General features: G+C 38.5%; 1 protein-coding gene and 1 pseudogene across 13 annotated transcripts in view; one reads left to right on the forward strand and one right to left on the reverse strand.

Moving 5' to 3' along the window:
• MIA2 (MIA SH3 domain ER export factor 2) overlaps positions 1-25,296 on the forward strand; it is a 97,174-nt gene that overhangs the window by 25,614 nt on the left and 46,264 nt on the right. For 4 of the 13 annotated variants that reach the window (XM_024982081.2, XM_024982087.2, XM_005222088.5 and 1 more), the window contains exons 1-5: positions 2,180-3,098; positions 12,577-12,705; positions 18,687-18,708; positions 18,797-18,885; positions 24,145-24,216. In XM_024982081.2, the coding sequence (XP_024837849.1) occupies positions 3,036-3,098; positions 12,577-12,705; positions 18,687-18,708; positions 18,797-18,885; positions 24,145-24,216 (375 nt within the window). In that variant the 5' untranslated portion in view covers positions 2,180-3,035. Of the gene's footprint in view, positions 1-891; positions 1,037-1,967; positions 3,099-12,576; positions 12,706-18,686; positions 18,709-18,796; positions 18,886-24,144; positions 24,217-25,296 lie in introns of those variants that run through there. The other 9 variants (XM_005222083.5, XM_005222085.5, XM_005222084.5 and 6 more) reach the window with 5 other exon arrangements.
• On the reverse strand, positions 16,412-17,970 carry LOC101904393 (mortality factor 4-like protein 1; annotated as a pseudogene).

Below are 25,296 nucleotides of genomic sequence, written 5' to 3' on the forward strand. Positions count from 1 at the left end.
TCAGACCAGGAATTTCAACAATCTTAATGTTCTAATAAGCACCCATAAATTTAGGTGAAATGGTTTCCTTTTTTTCTTGCCTAAATTGTTTCTATTTGTTGATAAGTTCAGTTAGATTTTGTACAAAAAAAAAGCTTTTTAAAAAATTAAGTAATAGGAATCAACACCACTTTTATCTACTTTATTTTATAACTGAAGGGGCTCTTTGAGTTCTAAGATTTATATATTCTTAACTAGAATGCTTCATTTATATATGGAATAAACAATGGAAATTACCCAACTCTTGTTCAACAGGTAGCTCCTGATTTAACATGTTTTGAGAACAAACTCTTACATCATTAGAGAATGAAGATGTGGCTCAGCATGTTTGACTTTCTTTTGAAAGACTAGATCTTATAGCCAGTGACAACTGACTGTTTAATTAAAAGGGAGTAACTAGTATTTATAGTTTAGCAACAGGGCCCTTTATAAGGGAAATCAGTTTCTGGATTGTGGACAAAGTTTACTGGTTAGCATGTTTCCAGTGTTCTTGTATGGGTTCTTGTAGCTGTCACAAACACTAACCGCATATGTTCTCCATTTCCTTTCAGGTAGGCCTATATAAGTGGCAAAATCCCATATCTACTTAAGGAGAACAAACTTTGAATGTAAATATGGTAAAAGTCATACTCTATATGAATATATGTTAAAACATTCAATTTTATTTTTATCAGTTACCTAATCCAGGGTTTCTCTTTTCAATTGTAGATTTTAAGAGAGTAGTACTTGCATGATATTTAAAGACAAAAATTGACCAGGAGTTTTGTCCATGAAATTAGATTATGGGTTGGTAGTCACAACTCCACCTATGGCACCCCTTTACCACACAAGTGTCAGAACTGGATCACCGTCATTGTAGAAACAGAAGAGTGCAGGATGTATTAGAACCTGAAATCTTTCTCAAAGATATGAGGTACTTATTAGAATTTTACTTACATATTAGGATATTTTAACATGAACTTTTTAAAAAATGGAATTGAAAGATCTGGAGGAAGAGGTAAGTTTCAACATGACTATTAAGTGTGTACAGAAATTAGGTTCGGATCTGGCATTGAGTTTAAGGTTTACTGTTTTTGCCATGGGGAAATTTGTAGATTTTTAAAAATTTTCATTTATCCTTTTGTTCCTGATCTATGTTTTTAATATTTGTAATGGTAATTACTGTTAAATTAGAAAAGGGCACAGACTGTCTCTGGGAGAGCAAAGGGACTTAAAAAAAAATGTTTTAGGTTGTAAATAAGTCCTGAAAGCTGAAAGTAATTCTGGAGTTCTCTGAAAATGTTCAGATTTACTGAAGAATTTTCATTCAGTAATACAATATTTTGAGGCATACTTTGTTCTAAGACTCTTTTAAATTTTAAAGACAGAGTTTTAGTTTGGCTTCTGTTTGACTTAATAAGCTATACACATAATTTAGTTTGAGTATATACTGTCCAACACATATGAAGGTTGTGTAATACCTTAAATATGAGAATTATTAAGCAATTTCTGCTGCTCTTTGCTACCGATAGTTCCTGAAACTCCTTAGGCTGATGTGGCAAACGAGAGTTCGGAAAATCTAGGCGGCGTTTTGGTTCCGAAAATCTTCCACCGTGAATTGGACCATTTTTGGATTCTTTATGGCACAATGCTTTTGTTGCTGCTGGAGCTTAACGTTAGGGAAGTTTCCTAAGGAACTAACATATTGTTCAACTGCTGAGTTCTCTCAGGTGATTTGTTAAGGAAGACGTACCCGTTCCTTTCCTTTTCTTGTTGCTTCAACGAGGACTTCTGTTGGAAAATGCAGAGATGGGTTATAAAACCCATCTCTAAGAACAGATCCATCCCTGGGTATTTATTCAACAGACCTAAATATAGGGTCCTAAATTTAGAGGGCAAGGTGCTACTTTTAGCTCCCTTTTCAGAGAACACGCGCCCAGCTGAGGTTCATGCGGGTTTGATTTGGCGTCTGGGTAACTAGGAGCTCATGGAGTTGAAGAGTTTTGCGCAGCAAGTTACCCCAGGTAACTCAGGTAAAAGTGAGTAAGCCCCTGGAGCCCTCCGCTGGGCACCGAAGGCCCGATCGATGTTCTCTTGCGTGGGAGAGGTTAAACTTTGCCCAGATCACAGCTGACCCGAGACGCCTTCCTGTCCAAAGTCCGGACACGGTTGGCAGGACGCAGAGGCCCGGGCCCCGCAAGCCATTTTGTGAGTGGAATGAAGACGGCGGCCGGTTTCCCTGGGCCGGCGGGCTCCCCCGGGGTACGACGCCATCAAGGCTTCTGTGGGGTGCGGACAGCAGGCTCTTGCAGGGCTGCGAGATGAAAGCGTTGGGGGCTGGGCTTGGGCCAGGCGCCGGCAGCCGGGCAGAGGAGGCGCGTCGCGCTCACCCAACCGGGCGACCCGGAGGGGCCTCCGGGAGAAGTCTAGCAGCCGCCAGCCCGATGGTGGGGATTTCTGGGCCATGGTCTTGACCTTCGCTGGGGATGTCTGCGGCCCGCGCTACAACTCAGGGCCGGAGGCCGAATCCTTCTCTTTCAGCCTAGAGCACCTCGATTTCCAAGGATGGGTGGCCTCTCTAGGTAGAGGGCCGGCCCCTTTAAGAGAGAAAGACAGGGACACGTCTACGAACCTCGCGCGAAGAAGGAAGGGAAATTAACTGAGTCCCCGCGACCCCGCCTCCCCGCCGCGGCCCGGCCGAAACCAAACCTCGGGGTAGGGTGGCAAGGAGAGTACAGATCGCAGACTCGCGCGGCCGGGTTTGAACCTTCGGATCTTAGGGACGCAAAGCGTAACCTGGGGTGGGTGGCGAAGCTCCCCGGGTGGTCAGCGTGGACGCTCGAGGCACGGCGGCGCCATTCATCTCCAGCACCCCCCTGTAGCCGGCTCCTCAGTGGTCTGATCCGGTTGCCCGGTGCAGGTTTGGGTTCCGGACCGAACGCTGCGTGTTCTGTTCGTTTGTTGTGGCTCGGGCAGGCCCTGGATACGGCTCCGATTGCCAGAGCAGCCCTGGCGCTATGGAGGGGCCCGGGAGTGCCCCTCAGCCGTACCTGGGGCTGGTCCTGGCAAAGCTTCGCTGGGTGAGTCCAGGCGCGATCAGGGTTACTTGGCCCAGGGGTCGCGGGTGCCTCCCGGGGAAGGAAGCTGCAGACTTTGGCTTTGGGGTCTGAGCCGCAGTAGTCGGAGGTCCTGAAGCCAGTTCTCACCTGCCGGCGGGCTGCGGCCTGTGTCCAGGGCACAGGTTCCTAGGGTACTTGGGCGGGTTCTGATGTGGTGTAGGGGGACCTGGAGATCCGGAAGGTGAAGAGAGCATTTGCTTATGCTTAGCAGGACTTTAGAAAGGTGAGTTTCCTAAAATGAATTAGCCTTTCGGTCATGTTATTTATTTTGATGACACGTGGTTTCCCCGACTGTGAGAAACTTGAGGACTGATCCTCTGAAATCAGTTCCTTTTAAATGCTGAAACTTCGCGTTGCTTGAAAGGACATCTAAGCCTGGACAGGGAATTGGGATTCTAATTCTGCGGTTTCTTTTAAGAAATAATGCTCTTTTGAGGTGCTTTACCATAAGTGAGTTTGTTCGTCGCTTCTTTCTATCTTGTTAATGTAAACGGTCGTGTTAACGTCAAGATCTGGAGATATTGAGCTCCCAGTGTTCACAATTTCTTTTTCGTTTTTTAAGGTTCAGTTTATAATCAAGTTGCAGGGATTTTTCTCAGTAACTGTTTACAAGTGTCTTTGTTGACATGTTTAGGGGCATGTCACCGTATTTAAAAAAAAAAAAACAAACTGCGTTAGAAATGTCAAAAGCCCCTTTAAATATTGGGGCAGTTACAATTTTTTGTTTCTTATTATGTAAATTAAAAAGTTCTATTGCGTTGATATTCACTTACTCAACCATAGTGTGTCTAGTGTCTGTATATGTATAAATGTAAATACAGATGATAGTTATATGGAGAGTCTAAGCAGACCAAGACGTAGTCTGGGCCACTGCTGTCATACTGTCAGTTAAGGGAGAGAAGACAAAAACAGTACAAGGTAGAAATGGATAAAGTCCTTACTGAAGCATACATAGTAAGTGCTGAGGAAATTGAGGGGTGGGAGAGAGCACATTTTCTTGAGTGATTATGAAAGCCTCTGCAGACTGAGTGAATAGCCTAAGCAAGCAATGAAAACAGCATGGTGTGTACAGCCGACTAGGAGCAGTGTTACTGGAGTGTAAAGCGGGCTCAGGGAGCAATATGCAGTGATGCTTGTTGGAGACATAAGTAGGTTCCAAGTGATGTAGGTGCTGGAGAGCCTTCAAAGTATTTCAGTGGTTAGACTTTTGGGTTAAATAGATCTTCCTGATAGAAGTATGTAGGCTAGATGTAAGAACAACAAAACGAGGAACACAGTGTAAGGGAGAGGTGACAGACTTGTCACATAGGATAGAGAAGAGGGTGTGCTCGTGCTCAGTCGTGTCTGCCTCTTTGTGAGGCCATAGACTATAAGCTGCCAGGCTTCTCTGTCCACGGGATTTCCCAGGTTAAGAATACTGAGTCGGTTGCCATTTCCTTCTCCAGAGGGAGGATCTTCCCGACCCAGGGACTGAACCTGCATCTCCTGCACTGGTAGGCGGATTCTTTACCACTGAGCCACCTGGGAAGTAGAGAAGAGGGTACTGAACGGGAAGTATTTGGGTAGCCAAATTTTGTGCAAGTTGTTCTACTGTGTGAACAATATCTTCACCTGGATGATTTTTTTTTTTTTTTTTTTTGGCTAAATACACTATTCTCACAAAACTAGCCTGGGGCCTAGGCTTGCACAACACTGCTCTACTTTTTAATTTTTTAGATAAAAAAATAATTATTGAGATATAATCAGATAACAAAATTTACCCATTTTGAATGCTAAATTCAGTGATTTTTTTTTTGGCGTATGTTCACTGCATTGTGCAAACATCACCACAATTTTGAAATACTTTTATCATTTTAAAAAGAAACCCCATCCTTATTAGTAATCAGTCCCAATTCTCGCCTCACTTCGTCCCTTCAGTTCAGTTCAGTTCACTCGGTTGTGTCCACCTCTTTGCGACTCCATGGACTGCAGCACGCCAGACTTCCCTTCCATCACTAACTCCTGGAACTTGCTCAAACTCATGTTCATTAAGACGGGGATGCCATCCAACTATGTCATCTTCTGTCATCCCCTTCTCTTCCTGCCTTCAATCTTTCCCAGCATCAGAGTCTTTTCAAATGAGTCCGTTCTTCATATCAGGTGGCCAAAGTATTGGAGTTTCAGCTTCAGCATCAGTCCTTCCAATGAATATTCAAGACTGATTTCCTTTAGGATGGACTGGTTGCATCTCCTTGCAGTCTAAGGGACTCTCAAGAGTCTTCTCCAACACCACAGTTCAAAAGCATCAGTTCTTTGGTACTCAGCTTTCTTTATAGTCCAGCTCTCACAACCATACATGACTATTGGAAAAACCGTAGCTTTGACTAGATGGACCTTTGTTGGTAGTATCTCTGCTTTTTAATATGCTGTCTAGGTTGGTCATAGCTTTTCTTCCAAGGAGCAAGCATCTTTTAATTTCATGGCTGCAGTCACCATCTGCAGTGATCTTTGAACCCAAAAAAATAAAATCTCTCGCTGTTTTCATTATTTCCCCATCTATTTGCCTTGAAGTGATGAGACCGGATGCCATGATCTTAGTTTTCTAAATGTTGAGCTTTAAGCAACTTTTTCACTCTCCTCTTTCACTTTCATCAAGAGACTCTTTAGTTCTTCTTCGCTTTCTGCCATAAGGGTGGTGTCGTCTGCATATCTGAGGTTATTGATATTTCTCCCGGCAATCTTGATTCCAGTCTGTGGTTCATCCAGCCCAACATTTCTCATGATGTACTCTGCATATAAGTTAAATAAGCACGGTGACAATATACAGCCTTGATATATTCCTTTCCCGATTTGAAACCAGTCTGTTGTTCCATGTCCAGTTCTAACTATTGCTTCTTGACCTGCATACAGATTTCACAGGAGGCAGGTAAAGTGGTCTGGTATTCCCATCTCTTTAAGAATTTTCCACAGTTTGTTGTGATCCAAACAGTCAAAGGCTTTGGTGTAGTCAATGAAGCAGAAATAGATTTTTTCTGGAACTCTGTTGCTTTTTTGATGATAGAATGGATGTTGGCAATTTGATCTCTGGTTCCTCTTTCTTTTCTAAATCCAGCTTGAACATCTGGAAGTTCATGGTTAAGGTACTGTTGAAGCCTGGCTTGGAGAATTTTGAGCATTACTTTGCTAGTGTGTGAGATGAGTGCAATTGTGCGGTAGTTTGAACATTCTTTAGTTTTGCTTTTCTTTGGGATTGGAATGAAAACTGCCTTTTCTAGGCCTATGGCCACTGCTGAGTTTTCCAAATTGACTGGCACGTTGAGTGCAGCACTTTAACAGCATTATCTTCTGGGATTTGAAATAGCTCATCAGATTTGAAATTCCATCACTAGCTTTGTTCATAGTGATGCTTCCTAAGGCTCACTTGACTTCGCATTCTAGGATGTCTGGCTCTAGGTGAGTGATCACACCATCATGATTATCTGGGTCATGAAGATCTTTTTTGTATAGTTCTTCTGTATATTCTTGCTACCTCTTCTTATTCTTTGTCACTTCCACTGTATAATAATAGTAAGGGATTTGATTTAGGTCATACCTGAATGGTCTAGTGGTTTTTCCCTACTTTGTTCAATCGCTACTTCATCATCAATCCCTACTTCATAGCTTGGCCACCCCTAATCTACTTTATATCTCTATGAATTTGTCTATTCTGGACATTTCATGTAAATTAAATCATATAGTATGTGGCCTTTTGTGTGTGGCTTCATTTACTTATCACAATTTCAAAATTCATTCATGTTGCACTAGACATACAACATTTTGAATGTTCATTCATAGTTTAATGGATATTTGAGTTTGTGCTTTTTGACTGTTATGAATTATGCTGCTGTGGACATTCATGTACAAGCTTTTTAAATGAATATTTTCAGTTCTTTTGAGTGTATGCCTAGGAGTGGAATTACTGGGTCATATTTACTGTATGTTTAACTTTTGGAAGAACTGCCAAATTGTTTTCCACAATTGATGTACCATTTTGCATTCCTACCCTCAGTTTATGAGAGTTGAATTTCACACATTCTCTCCAATATGTTTTTTTCCTTCCTATACAGCCACCCTAATGATGAGTGTGGGCATCCCTGGTGGCTCAGTGGTAAAGAATATGCCTGCAATGCAGAAGCTGTGGGTTTGATCCCTTGGTTGGGAAGATCTCCTGGAGGAGGGAATGGCAACCCACTCTAGTATTCTTGTCCAGGAAGTCCCATGGGCAGAGGAGCCTGGCGGGCCACAGTCCTACAGTCCATGGGGTCACAAAAGAGTCGGACACGACTTAGCAACTAACAACAATGTAAAGTGGTACCTTGTGGTTTTGAGGCATCCGGTCCTATCACTTCATGGGAAATAGATGGGGAAACAGTGGAAACAGTGTCAGACTTTATTTTTTGGGGGCTCCAAAATCACTGCAGATGGTGACTGCAGCCATGAAATTAAAAGACGCTTACTCCTTGGAAGGAAAGTTATGACCAACCTAGATAGCATATTCAAAAGCAGAGACATTACTTTGCCAACAAAGGTCCATCTAGTCAAGGCTATGGTTTGTCCTGTGGTCATGTATGGATGTGAGAGTTGGACTGTGAAGAAGGCTGAGCACCGAAGAATTGATGCTTTTGAACTGTGGTGTTGGAGAAGACTCTTGAGAGTCCCTTGGACTGCAAGGAGATCTAACCAGTCCATTCTGAAGGAGATCAGCCCTGGGATTTCTTTGGAGGGAATGATGCTAAAGCTGAAACTCCAGTACTTTGGCCACCTCATTCGAAGAGCTGACTCATTGGAAAAGACTCTGATGCTGGGAGGGATTGGGGGCAGGAGGAGAAGGGGATGACAGAGGATGAGATGGCTGGATGGCATCACTGACTCGATGGACGTGAGTCTGAGTGAACTCTGGGAGTTGGTGATGGACAGGGAGGCCTGGCGTGCTGCGATTCATGGGGTCGCAAAGAGTCGGACACGACTGAGTGACTGAACTGAACTGAACCGAATGACCGATAATGTTGAACAACCTCACATATACTTATTGACCATTATCTTCTTTGTAGAAATATCTATTCAGTTTTTTTTTTTTTTTTTTTTTTACCATTTAAGACATTGGATTATTTATCTTTTTACTGTTGAAGTCATAAGAGTTCTTTATACATTCACAATATTAGACCCTTCCTTATCAGGTACATGACTGGCAAATGTTTTCTCCCATTCTGTGGATTATATTTTCACTTTTTTGATGGTGACCTTTGAAACACCAAAGTTTGATGTTAAACTTTGATGTAATCTGGTTTATCTTTTTTTCCCGTTGGTTCTATATGCTTTTGGTGTCATATCCAGGAAACCATTGCTTAAAATAAGGTCACAAAGATTTACATCAGTGCTTCCTTCTAAGAGTTTTAGCTCTTACATTAAGGTCTGTGATGTGTTTTAAATTAATATTTATGTGTAATATAAAGTATAGGTTTCATTTCATTTGTTTGTAAGTGGATATTCACTAGTCCCAAAACCATTTGTTGAAAATACTCCTCTCTCCTCATTGATTTTGTATTGGTACTGCTGTTAAAAATCAATTGACCATAAATTTTTTTATTGAGATGAGGTTCATTTATAATATTAGTTTCAGGTGTAAAATATAGTGATTCAGAACTTCTATTATGTTCCACTTAAAGTTATAAAATATTAGCTATATTCCCTGTGCAGTATATCCTTGTAGTTTCAGTTCAGTTGAGTTCAGTCACTCAGTCATATCTGACTCTTTGCGACCCCATGAAGCACAGCATGCCAGGCCTCCCTGTCCATCACCAACTCCTGAAGTCCACCCAAACCCATGTCCATTGAGTCAGTGATGCCATCCAACCATGTCATCCTCTGTCGTCCCCTTCTGCTCCTACCCTCAATCTGTCCCAGCATCAGGGTCTTTTCCAATGAGTCAGCTCTTCGCATCAGGTGGCCAAAGTATTGGCGTTTCAGTTTCAGCATCAGTACTTCCAGTGAACACCCAGGACTGATCTGCTTTAGGATGGACTGGTTGGATCTCCTTGCAGTCCAAGGGACTCTCAAGAGTCTTCTCCAACACCACAGTTCAAAAGCATCAATTCTTCAGCGTTCAGCTTTCTTTATAGTCCAACTCTCACGTCCATACATGACTACTGGAAAAACCATAGCCTTGACTAGACGGACCTTTGTTGACAATGTAATGTCTCTGCTTTTGAATATGCTGTCTAGGTTGGTCATAACTTTCCTTCCAAGGAGTAAGCATCTTCTAATTTCATGGCTGCAATCACCATCTGCAGTGATTTTGGAGCCCCCCAAAATAAAGTCTGCCACTGTTTCTACTGTTTCCCCATCTATTTGCCATGGAGTGATGGGACCAGATGCCATGATCTTCGTTTTCTGAATGTTGAGCTTTAAGCCAACTTTTTCACTCTCCTCTTTCACTTTCATCAAGAGGCTCTTTAGTTCTTCTTTACTTTCTGCCGTAAGGGTGGTGTCATCTGCATATCTGAGGTTATTGATATTTCTCCCGGCAGTCTTGATTCCAGCTTGTGCTTCATCCAGCCCAGCGTTTCTCATGATGTTCTCTGCATATAAGTTAAATAAGCAGGGTGACAATATACAGCCTTGACGTACTCCTTTTCCTATTTGGAACCAGTCTGTTGTTCCATGTCCAGTTAACTGTTGCTTCCTGACCTGCATACAGGTTTCTCAAGAGGCAGGTCAGGTGGTCTGGTATTCCCATCTCTTTCAGAATTTTCCAGTTTATTGTGATCCACACAGTCAAAGGCTTTGGCACAGTCAATAAAGCAGAAATAGATGTTTTTCTGGAACTCTCTTGCTTTTTAGTGATCCAGCAGATGTTGGCAATTTGATCTCTGGTTCCCCTTCCTTTTGCAAACCAGTTTGAACATCTGGAAGTTCACGGTTCATCTATTGCTGAAGCCTGGCTTGGAGAATTTTGAGCATTACTTTAAATGGCAACCCACTCCAGTATTCTTTCCTGGAAAATCCCATAGGCAGAGGAGCCTGGTTGGCTACTGTCCATGGGGTCGCAAAGAGTCAGACACGACTCAGCAACTTTCACTTCAGTTGACTTACTAGCGTGTGAGATGAGTGCAATTGTGCAGTAGTTTGAGCATTTTTTGGCATTGCCTTTCTTTGGGATTGGAATGAAAACTAACCTTTACCAGTCCTGTGGCCACTGCTGAGTTTTCCAAATTTGCTGACATATTGAGTGCAGCACTTTCACATCATCATCTTTCAGGATTTGAAATTAGCTGAACTGGAATTCCATCACCTCCACTAGCTTTGTTTGTAGTGATGCTTCCTAGGCTCACTTGACTTCACATTCCAGGATGTCTGGCTCTAGGTGAGTGTGAGTGATCACACCATCCTGATTATCTGGTTCACGAAGATCTCTTTTGTATAGTTCTTCTGTGTATTCTTGCCACCTCTCCTTAATATCTTCTGCTTGTCGTTTACTTTATGCATAGTAGTTTGTACCTCTTACCTGCCTCCCCTTGTCTTGCCTTTTCCCCTTTCCCTGTCCCTACTAGTAACCACAGATTTGTTCTTTATAACCGTGATTCTCTTTCTGTTTTGTTGCATTCATTTGTTTTATTTCTTAGATCCCGCATATAGTGATAATGTCCTGTGTCTGTCTTTGTCTCGCTGATTTCGCTAAGCTAATACCTTCCAGATTTACTCATATTGCAAATAGCAAAATTTTGTTCTTTTTTATGAATGGATAACATTCCATTGTGTGTGTGTGTGTGTGTATACACTACATCTTCTTTTTAAATTTTTTTAAAAAGTTTTTACTTTGTATCGAGGTATAGCTGATTAACAAACAATATTATGAGAGTTTCCAGGTGTACAGTGAGAAAGAGCTTGGCCATATATAAACACGTATCCATTTCTTCCCAGTATTGTGTGTCCAAATACTCCTTTTTCTCAGAAACAGAAATAATTTTAAAAAATTGTCATTAGTTGTGTATAGTGACGTCACAATACTGTGAGCTGGTAATGTAGGGAAAGGCAGAGGTAGAGATCAGGGTAAGGGGTATTTTTTTTTTTTTTTTTAGAAAAGATTTAAGGTTTATTTAATACAGCTTAATGAACTGTAAATAGTATATATGGATCAGAGTTATAAAAAAGATTTTAAAAAGGAGAATAGATATTAAATGGTATTTTTCTAGCTAGAAATGGCCTAAAAAGGAAAGATTTGCCAATAGAGGTTTTGGATTTAACTCTGGAAAGACTCAAACCTGATCAAACTTCAGGTTGTTCTTAAAGGATATTTTTCTACTGTTTCCCTACCTTTTCCCTTGTTCTGTTTACTTCTGACTGCCCTGGGTCTCTGTTTCTGTGTCATGGCTTTCCCTAGTTGCAGTGAGCAGGGCTTCTCTCCATTGTGCGCAGGTTTCTCACTGTGGTGGCTTCCCCTCTTGTGGAGCAAGGCCTCTAGGTGATCGGGCTCAGTAGTTGTGGCGCAATGAGGTTAGTTGCCCCGTGGCATGTAGAGTCTTCCAGGGCTAGGGATTGAACCTGTGACCCTGGCATTGGCAGACAGATTCCTCACCATCCAACCATTAGGGAAGTCCCCTTTTACCTTTTTATGTGATTGAATAATATGTGGGGCCTGGTAACAAAATAAAAATAACCTCATTGGATGACAGTGAAGATGAATTGACCCAGAGAAAGGTAAAATACAGAAGCAGCTGCAAAAGCCTTCAGCTGTTTTGTGCTGAAGACTTGCTAGGGAAAGAAGTAATGGGGAAAGGCCATGATTACAGTATCGTGGTCTTTGGAAGACAAATAGTAGGAAGAGTTACCTCTAATGAGCACCTGTCCTCCATGTTTAAACAGCATTATTCCCATTACAGATAAGAGAAGGGAGCCACAGAGGTATGGTAGAGGGATTCAGATTCCAAAGCCATGGTTTCATCAGTAGTTTTTAAACTTTGATAAAGCAGCAGATCCATTCCCCCCCCACCCAGGTAAATCTTATACGGAAGCCAATATACTCTATGGAAAAAACCTAAACTGATTGAATCAGGATAAGAGCATCTGATTCAGCTTCTTTCTTTGGCCTTCTTTCCTCTTACTCTCACTTTCAGGCATCTCTGTAGAACTCTGGTTTAAAAATCATTACATTTCGCCCTACTGTTTTCCTTCATCTCTTGGTGATAGTGGTTAATAACAGGTCATTTTATGAAACAGGTTTTAGTAGTGTTTACATGTAAACTTGTACTTATGTTTATGTCTTAGTCTGACAGGGCTGCTGGAACAAAAATGCTGTAGACTGAGTGACTTAACAAACATTTTTATTATAGTTGTAGGGCTGGGAGCACCATGATAAAGGTGCTGCAGATCTGGTGTGTTGTAATCAAAACTTTTTAACAAGTTAATTTTCTTTGTCTTGAAGGCTGTGGCAGCATTGCCTGAAGATATGAGACAATCCAATTTGTATGGTTTTCCATGGGAATTGGTGATTTGTGCAACTATTGTTGGATTTTTTGCTGTTCTCTTGTTTTTGTGGAGAAGTTTTCAGTCGGTAAGTAACCAATGCTAGGTGTACTAAGAGAATGTTCATTCAGTCTTAATGTTGAATAAGTAATATGAGAAGCGTATCTTTTGTTTTAAGGAAACAGGTTAATCATTTTGTGGGCTAGTTGTGTTAATGTGTTGCTACTAGAAACTGAATATAGATTTTAAGGAATTTTTTTTTTCTTTCATTTTTCGGCCACACCATGCAGCATGCAGGATCTTAGTTCCCTGGCCAGGGATAGAACTTATGCCCCGCTGCAGTGGAAGCATGGAGTTTTAACCACTGGACTGCTTGGGAAATCCCTGTAGGAATTTTTTAAAGTGCTGAAATTTTAAAAAATTCCTTTACACGAGTATTCCATACTAATACTAAAACCCTGCCTTTATTTCTTATTTATTATTTGGGGTGGTGTTTATTTTTAATAGTCTACTAAACATCTGTGAATATACCACCCACCTGGAATCAAAGATGTTGACTGTCACTTAAATTTAGATGATCCTCCTCATTTCATCCCCCTGCCTCCCTGAAGTAGAGGTAATCCTGTTCAAGATCCTGTATTGATATTCCAATGCCTCAAAAAAAATTTATTTTTGGTCATATGTATTAAATACATATATCCTTCAAAAGTATAGTAATTTTGCTTAGTTTCATGCCAAATACCATGTTTTAGAACTTTTTTACTCCATCCTATATTGCTAAGATTCATCCATATTTTTGGCTCATTTTGATTGTTTTAATACTACCTCAAGAGAATATACTACAGTTAATTTATATTTTTTATGGTCTTGGGCCTTTGAGTTGTTTCCAGCTGTTTTCTATTACAAATCATGCTGCTGTGTAAATTCTTATACTTGTCTCCTGTTGTGTATTTGTAAGTTTCTCTTGGGAATATACTGGGTCTGAGATTTACTTGGTTTAGCATGCTGGAGGTTCTACTTTTAAAAGGTAATGCTAAATTCTTTTCCAGATGTCTGTACCAGTTTATACTCCCAACAGCAATATATAAGAGGTCCCGGAGATCCATTTGATCTCTGTCCTCTCCAACAGTTATTATTGTTGAAATTCTTTATTTTTGCCATTTGAATGGTATCTTACCATGGTTCTGATGTATTCTTTGATCACTAAGGAGATTGGAAACTTTATTTACTGGCCATATGTATTTGTTCTTCAGGGAAATATTTTGTTTATGTCTTATGCCCCTTTTTCTTTTGAGTAGTTTGTTCTTTTCCTTTTTATTTGTAGGAATTTCTTATGTATTCTTTAAAAAATTTTTTTAAATTGGGGTTTGATTGCTTTACACTGCTGTGTTGGTTTCTGCTGTATAGCAAAGTGAATCAGCTATAAGTATACATATATCTCCTCCCTCTTGAGCCTTCTTCCCAACCCCTCCTTATGTATTCTTGATGATATCCTTGTTGATTATGTCTATTACAGATGTCCCAGTATGAAACATCTTTTCATTGTTCTTAAGATGTTTTCTGATGAGTAGAAATTCTTAATGAAAGCAATTTCCATTTAGCACAGAAGAGCTTGATCCATTTTGAGTTAATTTTCTGGTTGGTGTAGGGTAGTGAGTCTGTAATTCCCCATCCTCCTCACCCTACCCGCCAAATAACCTTTTCCCAGCTTTGTTTATTGAATAGTCTTTCCTTTTCCCATTTGTCTGCCATGCTACGTATGAGAGTGCCACATGGACATACACCTTTTCTGTGCTCTTTTTCCTATTCCACTGAGTATTATTGAAAACAAATACATGTGTATCATTCCATACCCATCCATTATTAGGTCAGTCTTGCTAACTTGCTAATTTGTAGTATTCATGTATCACATATTCTTGCTCTTTTTGTTGTTGTTTCCTTCATCTATCAAGAATAGAGAGAAGTTGGCTGAATTCCACTGTCATGATGGATTTATCAGTTACTTTCTATAGTTTTTTCAATTCTTTCTTTACGTATTTTGAGAATATTGTGTTAGGTGGATATATGTTTAGAATTGCTATATCTCTTATTGGTGGGTTAACTGTTTAGTCAATATTTAGTGACCCTCTATAACTCTACTGATGCTTTTGTCTTAAAGTTTCTTATCTGATGTTAATACAGCTAGACCAATTTTCTTTTTGGTAATGTTTATTGTGTCTTTTTCCATCCTTATATTTTCCGGTCTTTCTGTGGTCTTTTACTTAATGTATGTACTCTACAAATTTCTCTGTTTTATTGGAGTATAGTTGATTTACTATGTCGTGTTAGTTTCAGGCATACAGCAAAGTGATTCAGTTCTGTATGAATTTTTTTAAACATTTAATCCGAAAATCTGTGTTTTCACTGAGTTTACTGTATCTACAGGTTACGATTATTGATTACTGATGTATTTGGACCACTTTCTCCTAGCATACTTTATTAATTTGTTCCACTTTTGATATATTTCTTTTCAGTTCTTTCTGCATTCATAAAGTAAATTTTCCTAGTGAGAAGACAAGAACCTTATTTAGCATACTCTCACATCCCTTGGTCTCTTTCACTTTCCAAACTACTTTCATGTTGGTATAATCTAGAATTTTAGTTCTAAAAATATTTCTCTTTTCTTTTTCACTTTCTTCTCCACCCCTTCTCCATCCCTGAAGACAACAATAAATATTACCAAGATATTTGATCATCAGTAATTGACATACCTCTTGTAGGGTCTCCTGGATTTAATTCTTCTCATATTTGGATACTTCTTTCTATATTGTGTTTAGTATTGGTCTTTGTATGGCAAAACTTTTGTATGCTTGAGAATGTTTGAATTAAGTCCTTATGTTGGAACAGCAGTTTGTTTGATTTAAGCATTCTGGGTCTAAAGTTTCATCCTGTTAATACTTTAAAATCCTTTACTTCCTTGTCTTTTTATATCTAATGTTACTCACTGAAAGGTCTCTTGTCAGTGTGATTCTTATGCATTTGTAAGTGATCTGTTCTCTGTAGAGGCTTTTGATATCCTTATTTCAATACAATTTGTTTAGGCTTGACTGTTTTCTTATTTCTTCTTTGAATTATCTTAAATATTTAAATATGAAATCTTTTATATTTTTTAATTCTGAGAAGTTTTTTCTGCATTTTACGTTTTTTTTTTTTGTCTTTGGGACTATTGCTGTTTAAGATGTTGGCTCTTCTCACTTCCCTATCTCTTTAACGATTTTTTCTCCTTTTTTTTTAAATGGTTTACTGTTGCTTTTTTTTTTGAAATTTAAAGAAAAAATTTATTAAAGATCTGAAAAACAATTTCTAAAAGATTAACTTTTCCAGAAAATTGTAGCTACACAATACATTGAGTCTATCATGTTAAAAGGTGCATTAGACACAAATACAAAAACCATGAAACAAGCCACCGTTCTTCAGCAATTGGGCAAAGATAAAATGCCTAAAGAACAATATGGATGGATTACTCACAAAGGATGGGCTCTTTAAGCACCATTAAAAAAAAGGGGAGCACAAATGGATGAATGTTTTCAGTTATACACACTGAATTGAGCCTTTGGCACTAGGAATCAGAGCATTGTGTCATATAGCATTAACACATATTATAAAAGTGCGTAGTGTCAAAGGAATAGAAACCACCAGTGTTCAAAAGCAGCTTTGTCAGCTAAGCAATAAAACACTCTACAGTATGTCTCTCTGTTGTCCATCACTGAATATACTGGCAGCAACTTTGAAATGAAAAAAAGGAAAGAAAAAAGGAGCTATAACTCCTTTTATTTTCTCTGTTTAAAATCAAACAGAAAACAAACATCAATTTTGTTATACACGAACATTTCCAAAGTACATTGTTTGTACAAGAGAAGGACTAAGAAACAAAAAGGTGTTTATAGAGATCAAATGTGGGTGGGTGCATGTGCCTCACATGGCTTTCCGATGGTACTCGGGGGAGCCACTTCATAATCACTGGCACTGAACAAAATTGCAGAGTTCTTTGCCAGGTATTTTAGGAAATTGTGAAGATAATTCAGTAATAAAGCAAGGCTCTTCTCTTTCAGAGGTGTATAGGCCAACATTGCTCCAGTTCTTACAGTCTCAGGAGATGTGGCCCTCTGTACACCTGGGTGCATCAGAGTGGTCGGCAAGGATCTCAGCATACTGCTGCTGCTGCTGCTGCTAAGCCACTTCAGTCGTGTCCCACTCTGTGCGACCCCATAGACGGCAGCCCACCAGGCTCCCCCTGTCCCTGGGATTCTCCAGGCAAGGACACTGGAGTGGGTTGCCATTTCCTTCTCCAATGCAGGAAAGTGAAAAGTGAAAGTGAAGTCGCTCAGTCATGTCTGACTCCTAGCGACCCCATGGACTGCAGCCTACCAGGCTCCTCCGTCCATGGGATTCTCCAGGCAAGAGTACTGGAGTGGGTTGCCATTGCCTTCTCCTCTCAGCCTACTGCGGCCTCTCAAATTTGTAGAGCAGTTGAGTGCCCAGCATCACACTGAAGTACTCATTTTTCCCAGCCACTAACTCATTGACTGCATACTCCTTATGTGATCTGTGTTTCCTCGAGATTTCTTATAATTTGCATAATCCTCTAGAATGGAATCCACATTCTTTTTGGCAGGAAGATAAAAGAGCTGTTTTTGCTGGGTAATTAAGTCCTAGTCATCAACAAGCCATGGTTCCAGTTCTTCAGGAATCTTTAACTTCAGCTCTGCTCATGAATGTTTCCTGGTTTTCAACAGTAGGATCTACTCAAGTCCTTTTCTTGCAGGGAGGCTGAGGTGTCTCACCAATGCTGCCACCATCTCCATTTCCAGGTGTCTTCTGTTTGTTCTTTTTTGTTTTCACTTCAGCGTTTTTCTGCTGCAGCCCAGCAGTCTTCTTTCCAGGGGCAGCCCCTCGCATCTTCCCTCTGCATACTGCTTCTGATTGGCTTTTATGAAGTTCTCGTTTCTGCAGATTGGTATCCACGTACTTGAGTACTCTGCTTTCTGGAACCCATTCACCCCAATTTTTATTCCAACCACTGTAATGTATATTTTACTTGTTTATCCTTTATGGCAACTTTTACACATTTTGCTTCATAAAGAAGAAGCCCATGAAAGCACAACACTCTCTCACCTCTTGGAATTTAGGCTTCGGGTCCTGCTTCGGCACCATTTATAAGAGATTCGTTGCTGCCGCCTCCTCCTCCTCCTGTTACTTTTTGAGATAGTTTCTGAATCTGTTTCAGTTCACTAGTTGTTCCTTATCTAACTAATTATACTGTACCTTGACTTTTAAATCTTGTTTCATTTAATTTTATTCCTGTATATCTTGTGTAGATTATCTAAGTCCCAATTGCTTTTTTTTCTCAGTACTGAAATGGCAACCCACTCCAGTGTTCTTGCCTGGAGAATCCCAGGGCGGGGGAGCCTGGTGGGCTGCCGTGTATGGGGTCGCACAGAGTCCGACGCGACTGAAGCGACTTAGCAGCAGCAGCAGCACTTATTTATTCTGGCCCTTGTGGCCCATTTGGGGAGTGAAGGGGGAGCAGGCATGTCCCCATTGTTTTTTAGTCCTAAGCCTGACCCCTTTATAAATTGAAATTTTCCCTTCATTGTTTGAAAGAGAGGTTAAAGAAGAAAAAAGTTTTTTTACTTTATAGTCAGCAGATCCATGGCCCCATCGTAACATTTTTCAAATTGTGTTATTTTAGATATTAGTACTAGGGGAGATGATAGGGGCTTCTTTAAGTAGTTTGTTTTGGGGTCAAATATGTTTGAGGAGCAGTGGGCTAAATGAAATGAAACAGGTATTTTTAAGGTAGAGTTATTTCAGAGCCTTTATTATGCTAATAAATAATGTGAATCTTCAATGGGGGGACTTTAATATGTAGTATTATTTTCTCAATGGAAATACAACACTTTTTGGCTAGCTTACGTTTATACTAAAGGTAATAAGAAACACTTTAAGTTGTCAGTAGCAATTAAATAAGTTATATTTGCCTGAATGTATGTTTGTTTTAATGTAATTTTTGTTAAAAATTTGTTTCAGGTTAGAAGCCGGCTTTATGTGGGTAAGCTCTTTTTTTCTATTTTAGTTCACATCATTGTTGTTTGTAATTAAATAAGCTTAAAAACATGATAACATTAACTCTTTTTTAGGGAGAGAGAAAAAGCTTGCTATAGAACTTTCTACACTGATTGAAGAAAAATGTAAACTGCTTGAAAAATTTAGCATTGTTCAAAAGGAGGTAAGACATTTTTGAAAATGTGGACATCCATGTTAGGATCCTCTAGGATCCTTACTTTTCAGTGCAGGTTTTCTGTGTAAGTTTAAGATTATTAATGCTTTGTTTGCAAAGTATGAGAGTTGCTTTCATATTACCAGTCTAAATTGTAACCATTGTGGTCGGTGCATAGTGATGTCTCATTATGATTTCGGGTTTTGTTTCCCTGACCGATGAGGTTGAGCACCCTTTGATGTTTTATTGGCCATTTGGATATATCCTTTTTGTTTCATGTTGCCTAGTTAATTTTTTTTCACATTTTGAAAATTATCTTTTATCTTTTGAAAATCTTTGGTTATCTTTTTCCTTTTGATATATATATTTTTCCTATATTTTGGATACAAGTCCTTTGTCAGATACATGTATTACAAATATCTTGGTTTGCCTTTATATTTCAAGTGGTGTCTTGGTAAGCAGAAGTTCTTATTTGTAACAGTTTAATTTGTCAATCTTTTCTTTATGATGACTGCTGTCTGTTTCCTATTTAAAAAAAAATTTTTTTTTTGGTCTACTCAAGAATATGAAGATATTCATGTGTGTTATCTTTTAGAAACTTTATTTTTTTAACTTTTCTTATTTAGTCTTTTTATTAGTTTGATAGGACTGTTACAACACAATACCTCAGGCTGGATGATTTACATAGAAATTAAATTTTTCACAGTTTTGGAGGTTAGAAGTCCAGGATCAAGGTGAGGACTGGTTTGGTTTGTGCTAAGGCCTGTCATTTTGACATAACCGGCCAGCCTCTTAGTCTGTTCTCACATTGTCTTTTCTCTGTACAGGTGCGTGTTTCTGATGTCTCTCTGTGTCCAAATTTCCTTCTCTTGTAAGGGTACCAGTCAGATTGGATTAGAGCCTATCTTAATCCAATGGGCTCATTTTAACTTAATGGCCTTTGAAAGGCCTGTCTCCAAATACAGTCACATTTTGAGGTATTGCAGCTTCAACAAACACATATTGAGGGGAAACGCAGTTCAGCTGCAAATTAATCTAGAATTCAGTCTGTGATGTATGATTTGGTGGTTAGTATTTTATGTTTTTCATATGGCTGCTGAATTTACCAGTACCATTTATTAAAAGGCCATCTTTCCCCTTTGTTCTGTAGTGTTGTTGTCTTAAATCTTGTGACTGTGTATATCTGAGTCTGTTTTTATAATATTTTCTGTTCTTTTGGTCTATTTTATATATATACACACATATGTATATTGGAGAAGGCAATGGCACTTCACTCCAGTCCTCTTGCCTGGAAAATCCCGTGGACGGAGGAGCCTGGTAGGCTGCAGTCCATGGGGTCGCTAGGAGTCGGACACAACTGGGTGACTTCACTTTCACTTTTCACTTTCACGCATTGGAGAAGGAAATGGCAACCCACTCCGGTATTCTTGCCTGGAGAGTCCCAGGGACGGGGGAGCCTGGTGGGCTGCCGTCTCTGGGGTCGCACAGAGTCGGACATGACTGAAGCAACTTAGCAGCAGCAGCAGCATATATGTATATATCTTTGCACCAATACCATGCTTTTTAAAAGCTACCTAGCTCGTCTTGGTATCTGACAGTGTAAATCGCCAGACTTGTTTTTCGAGATTGTGTCTTTTCATATAAATTTTCAATCACTTCATCAGTTTACACATGCACACATGCACATAGCCTGCTGGGAATTTGGGATTACATTGACTATATAGATTAATTTGGAAAAAATTTACATTTTTACAATGTTGAGTATTTATCGATGGACCATGGTATATCCCTCTAATTATGTCTTTTTAAAATTCTCAGTGTTGTTTATACATTTTTGTGTTGAGGTCTTGCACATCTTTTCTTAGATTTATTTATTCCCTGGTATCTGAGGGTTTTGAAACTATTATAGTAGTTTTTTAAACAGCTCTGTTGGGATATAATTCATATAGTGTACAGTTCACCCATTTAAATTATACAAGTGAATATTTATATAATTAGTATATTTTAGTATACTTTAGTATATTTAGTATACTTTTAGTTTATTTACTAAACAAAACAAAATGTTTTTGAACATACTTTGTACACCCTAAAGGAGCCCTGCACATCTTAGCTGTCACCCTTCACCCAATCTCCCCTATTCCCAAGCCCTAGACAACTTACCCACTTTCTATTTCTATAAACTTGCCCACTCTGGATTCCATTTCACGTAAATGGAATGATATATATAACATGTGCTTTGTTGTGACTAGCATTTTAAACCTAGCATAATGTTTTCAAAACTCATCCATGTTGTAGCAAATATCAATACTATATATATCTTTTTTTGCCAAATAATATTGCTTACTACAGTTGACATATCCATTTTTCAATTGATGGTCATTTGGGTTATTGTACTTTTTGGCTGTTATAAATGATGCTGCTATGGACATTCTTGTACACATTTTTGTGTGAATATACGTTTTGAATTATTTTGGGCGTATACCTACGAGTAGAATTGTTGGATCTATATTTAACTTTTTGAAGAACTGCCATATTGTGTTTCACAGCGGCTGTGCTAGTTTATATTTCCGCCAGCAGCTTGTGAGTGTCCCATTTTCTCCACATCTTTCCCAACACTTGTTATTATGTCTTTTTGATTATAGCCATCCTAACAAATGTGAAGTGTTGTCTCAATGAGGTGTTTGTTTTTTTAAATTTTACTGAAGTATGGTTGATTTATAGTGGTGTTCAGTGAGGTTTAATGTACATTTTCCTCATAGCTTAGTGATTTGAACATCATACAGATAGGTTTTTCTTTTTTTAATCAGTCTAAAAAATATTTTTATTTAAAAGACTATTTAGTTCATTTGCATTTAATACAATTTCTAATTTATTAGGGGTCAAATCTACCATCTTAACTATTTTCCTGTTTGACCCATCTGTCCCACATGCCTTTTTCTCTTCTATTTTTTTATTTTTGGATTGAAACAGTTTTTAACTAATTCAATATTTTCTACATCAGTGGGTTTGTTAGTTACGGATTTTTTTTTTTTAATGGTTACCTTTGAGATTGTAGTGTATATTTTTAAATTATTGAGTTCTAATATAAATTTGTGCTATTATAATACTGCTTAATGAATAGTGCAAAGATCTTAGAATGCTTTAATTCCACTTGCCCCCTTTTATCTATTATATTTTGCCTTTTGCATTATATTTTGCCTTTATATTTATATAAACCCCCAAATAATTTTATTATTCTTTGAGACAGTCAAGATTCATTTGGATTCATCCACACATTTATTCTTTCTATTATTCTTTGAGACAGTCAAGATTCATTTGGATTCATCCACACATTTATTCTTTCCATTACTTTTCATTCTTCCCTTCCTTTCCATCTTCCATCTGAGGTGATTTTTTTCCTCTTAAAGAATAGAAGGACCTCCTGTTTTTTTTCTGTAACATAGTGTCGATAACTCTTAGTTTTTGTCTGACTATGTCTTTATTTCTCTGTTTTGTATGATGTTCTTTATAGAAGTCTGAGTTGGCAGTTGTTTTCTTTAAGCACTTTGGGGACACCTCATTTTACTTTTTTTCTTGGCATGTTGTTTATGGGTCGAAGTCAGCTATAAGTTTTATTGAAATTTGGTGTTATGTCTTTTTTTGAATTATTTTTCTCTTTCAATTTAAAAACCTTAAGTGTAGTTTTCAGTAGTTAAATGGACATTCTTAAATACGCAGTTCTCTCTATTTTCACAGGTGTATTCACCCAGGAATCTACCTTCCTCGTTAATACATAAAACATTTCTGTCACCTTTGCATTTCCCTTGTCCTCATTTTCATTCAGCCCCATAGCCCTGCCAGCAACCACTGTTTATATTTCTATCTCCATAAATTAGTTTTTGTCTATTTTAGAGTTTCTGTAAATGAAATCATACTTTTTTGTGTCTGGCTTTTTTCAGGTAGCATTGTATTTTTGAGATTCACTATGTTGCATATAGTAGTTTTTTGTTTTAACTTGAAAGTACATTTTCATTATATCAACATACCACATTTTCTTTTATCCGTTTACCTCTGAATGTGGTTATTTCCATCTTTTGGTTATTATGAATAAAGTTGCTATGATCATTCTACCTTTTTTTGTCTGTAGGTATATGTTTTTATTTCTCTTCTGTAAATATCTTAGAATTGGTGGGTCATATGGCAGGAAGTGTATAATTTATAAGAAACTATGTGCCTATTTTTATGATTTTCTCTTTATCTTTGATTTTCAGCAGTGTTACTAGCTGTATGGATGTGGTGTCTTCTGTTATTCATCCATGGGCTTCATGATGTTCCAGAATCTGTGGCTTAATGTCTTATTTGTTTTGGAATTCTCTTGATCATAACTTTTTCAAATACTGTTTTTCTCTTTTTTCTTCTCTTGCTGGGATTCCAGATACTTGTATTTTAGCTTTTTACTATATCCTACATATCTCTTATGTTCTTTTCTGGATTTCTTATCTTTTTGTTCACACTTCAGTCTGGATATTTTCTTCTGATCTAGCTTCCATCTTACTGATTGTCTTCACCTATGCTTGCTGGTGCTAAGTCGCTTCAGTCATGTCCAATTCTGTGCGACCCCATAGACTGCAGCCCACCAGGCTCCCCTGTCCCTGGGATTCTCCAGGCAAGAACACTGGAGTGGGTTGCCATTTCCTTCTCCAATGCAGGAAAGTGAAAAGTGAAGGTGAAGTCGCTCAGTCGTGTCTGACTCTTAGCGACCCCATGGACTGCAGCCTACCAGGCTCCTCCGTCCATGGGATTTTCCAGGCAAGAGTACTGGAGGGGGGTGCCATTGCCTTCTTGGTCACCTATGCCCAATCACCTTTTAAACCTTCTTAATTTCATCTGTTGCCTTTTTTGGTTCTAAAGGTTGTGTGGCTCTTTTTGTAGTTTTCTTTCCTTGGCTCAATGATTGTCTTTTAGTTCCTCTTATATATTAAGCTTACTTATTTTGTTGTCTGAAGGAGAACTCTGTTACTTGAACCCTCTAAGATTGTCTTTTTCCCTTGTTCATTTTTTTTCTTCATTCTCACTCAGATCTTGTTTTCTTGAATGCCAGATTTTTCCATGTTGAGTATCAATAATAGTATAATAAAAATTATCGTGGTAAATTTGAAGCTGTGGATGATGCTGTCTTTCTGCAGTGTGGTTTTACTGTTGCTTTTCATGGAATTGGTGGGTCAGAGGGCAGGTATAGTTTGGAATAAAATTTATAGTACTTTTACTTACAGTGTTGCTTTCTTTCAGTATGAAAGCTTAGAGTCATCTTTAAAGGATGCCAGCTATGAGAAGGAGTCAACAGAAGCACAAAGTTTGGAGGTAAGAACAAATAGATACTTACAGAAGTTAAAGGGAAGGTTCTTACTAAATGACATAAACTTTAAAAGTCATGTAGCTTCTCAAAACTCACATTTCTTGGAAATTAAAACTTAAAGAAATTTAAGTTAAATATAGGAAATAGAATGTTAGTAAGTAGCATAAGGTATTGTAAAATTTTGAGCCTTTGTTGATGATTTGTTTTGAGTGAAGCATTTTCGGTTCACTGTCATCTAGAGTTATGTAGATGCTCTTAATTCTTCATTTCTGGGAAATGTATTAAGATAATCATTCTTTTTTTTGGCTCAGTTTGCTCCAGGAAGGAAAAATAGAATTCACTTTCATAAATTTAGGAATAGTTTGAAATAATAATTATGTAAATTGAGGCAGTTCTTGCCTTTACCCCATCAAAGGGTTAGGAGCTGACTAGAATGTTACACACAGTGATGTGCTGGTATCTGAAAAGTAGGAGCCTTTATTTGTAACACCTGCTGAGTTCTGTTGTGTAAATACTCCTACCATGACCAATTTCAAGGTACCAACATGATGCCACTGAATGTGCAGTTTGGAAGAAATACAGAGTTGGGTCTCCTGAGCCAGGTTTGATTTGGCTAATAATAAGGAAGGAAAGTGTGATAATCTGTCGTTTAGCTAAGGTATGACAGATAAGGGTTTGTAATAGGAGTGTCATGCTACTGTTTAGAGATGGAAGTGTTGTAAAAAGCATACTAATATTAAAATAGAAAATGATGGACTTTGTACCTTCGGTATACGTGTTCAGTTAGCTTGGCGTTCTCCATCACTGATGTCTATAAATCATCAAAGCATATGGATCAGAATTTCCTAGTAGAGTCCAAAGGAAGTCATAAATTGAATTCCAAATAAAATTGAATTCTTAACCTTTTTTTCTTTATGTTACCTATTAATATTCTCAAAAACGTGTTGAAATTATTATATTTTATTTATTTATTTTATTTGTAATTTATTAGATTGAAAAATAGAATTTCACAAGGAATTTAACACGCTGACAGAAGAACAAAAACTGAATAGCAAATATATTTACTCTTTGCAACATTGTGGATA

This window comes from Bos taurus, chromosome 21, assembly GCF_002263795.3.
Source record: "Bos taurus isolate L1 Dominette 01449 registration number 42190680 breed Hereford chromosome 21, ARS-UCD2.0, whole genome shotgun sequence".
Lineage (NCBI taxonomy): Eukaryota > Metazoa > Chordata > Mammalia > Artiodactyla > Bovidae > Bos > Bos taurus.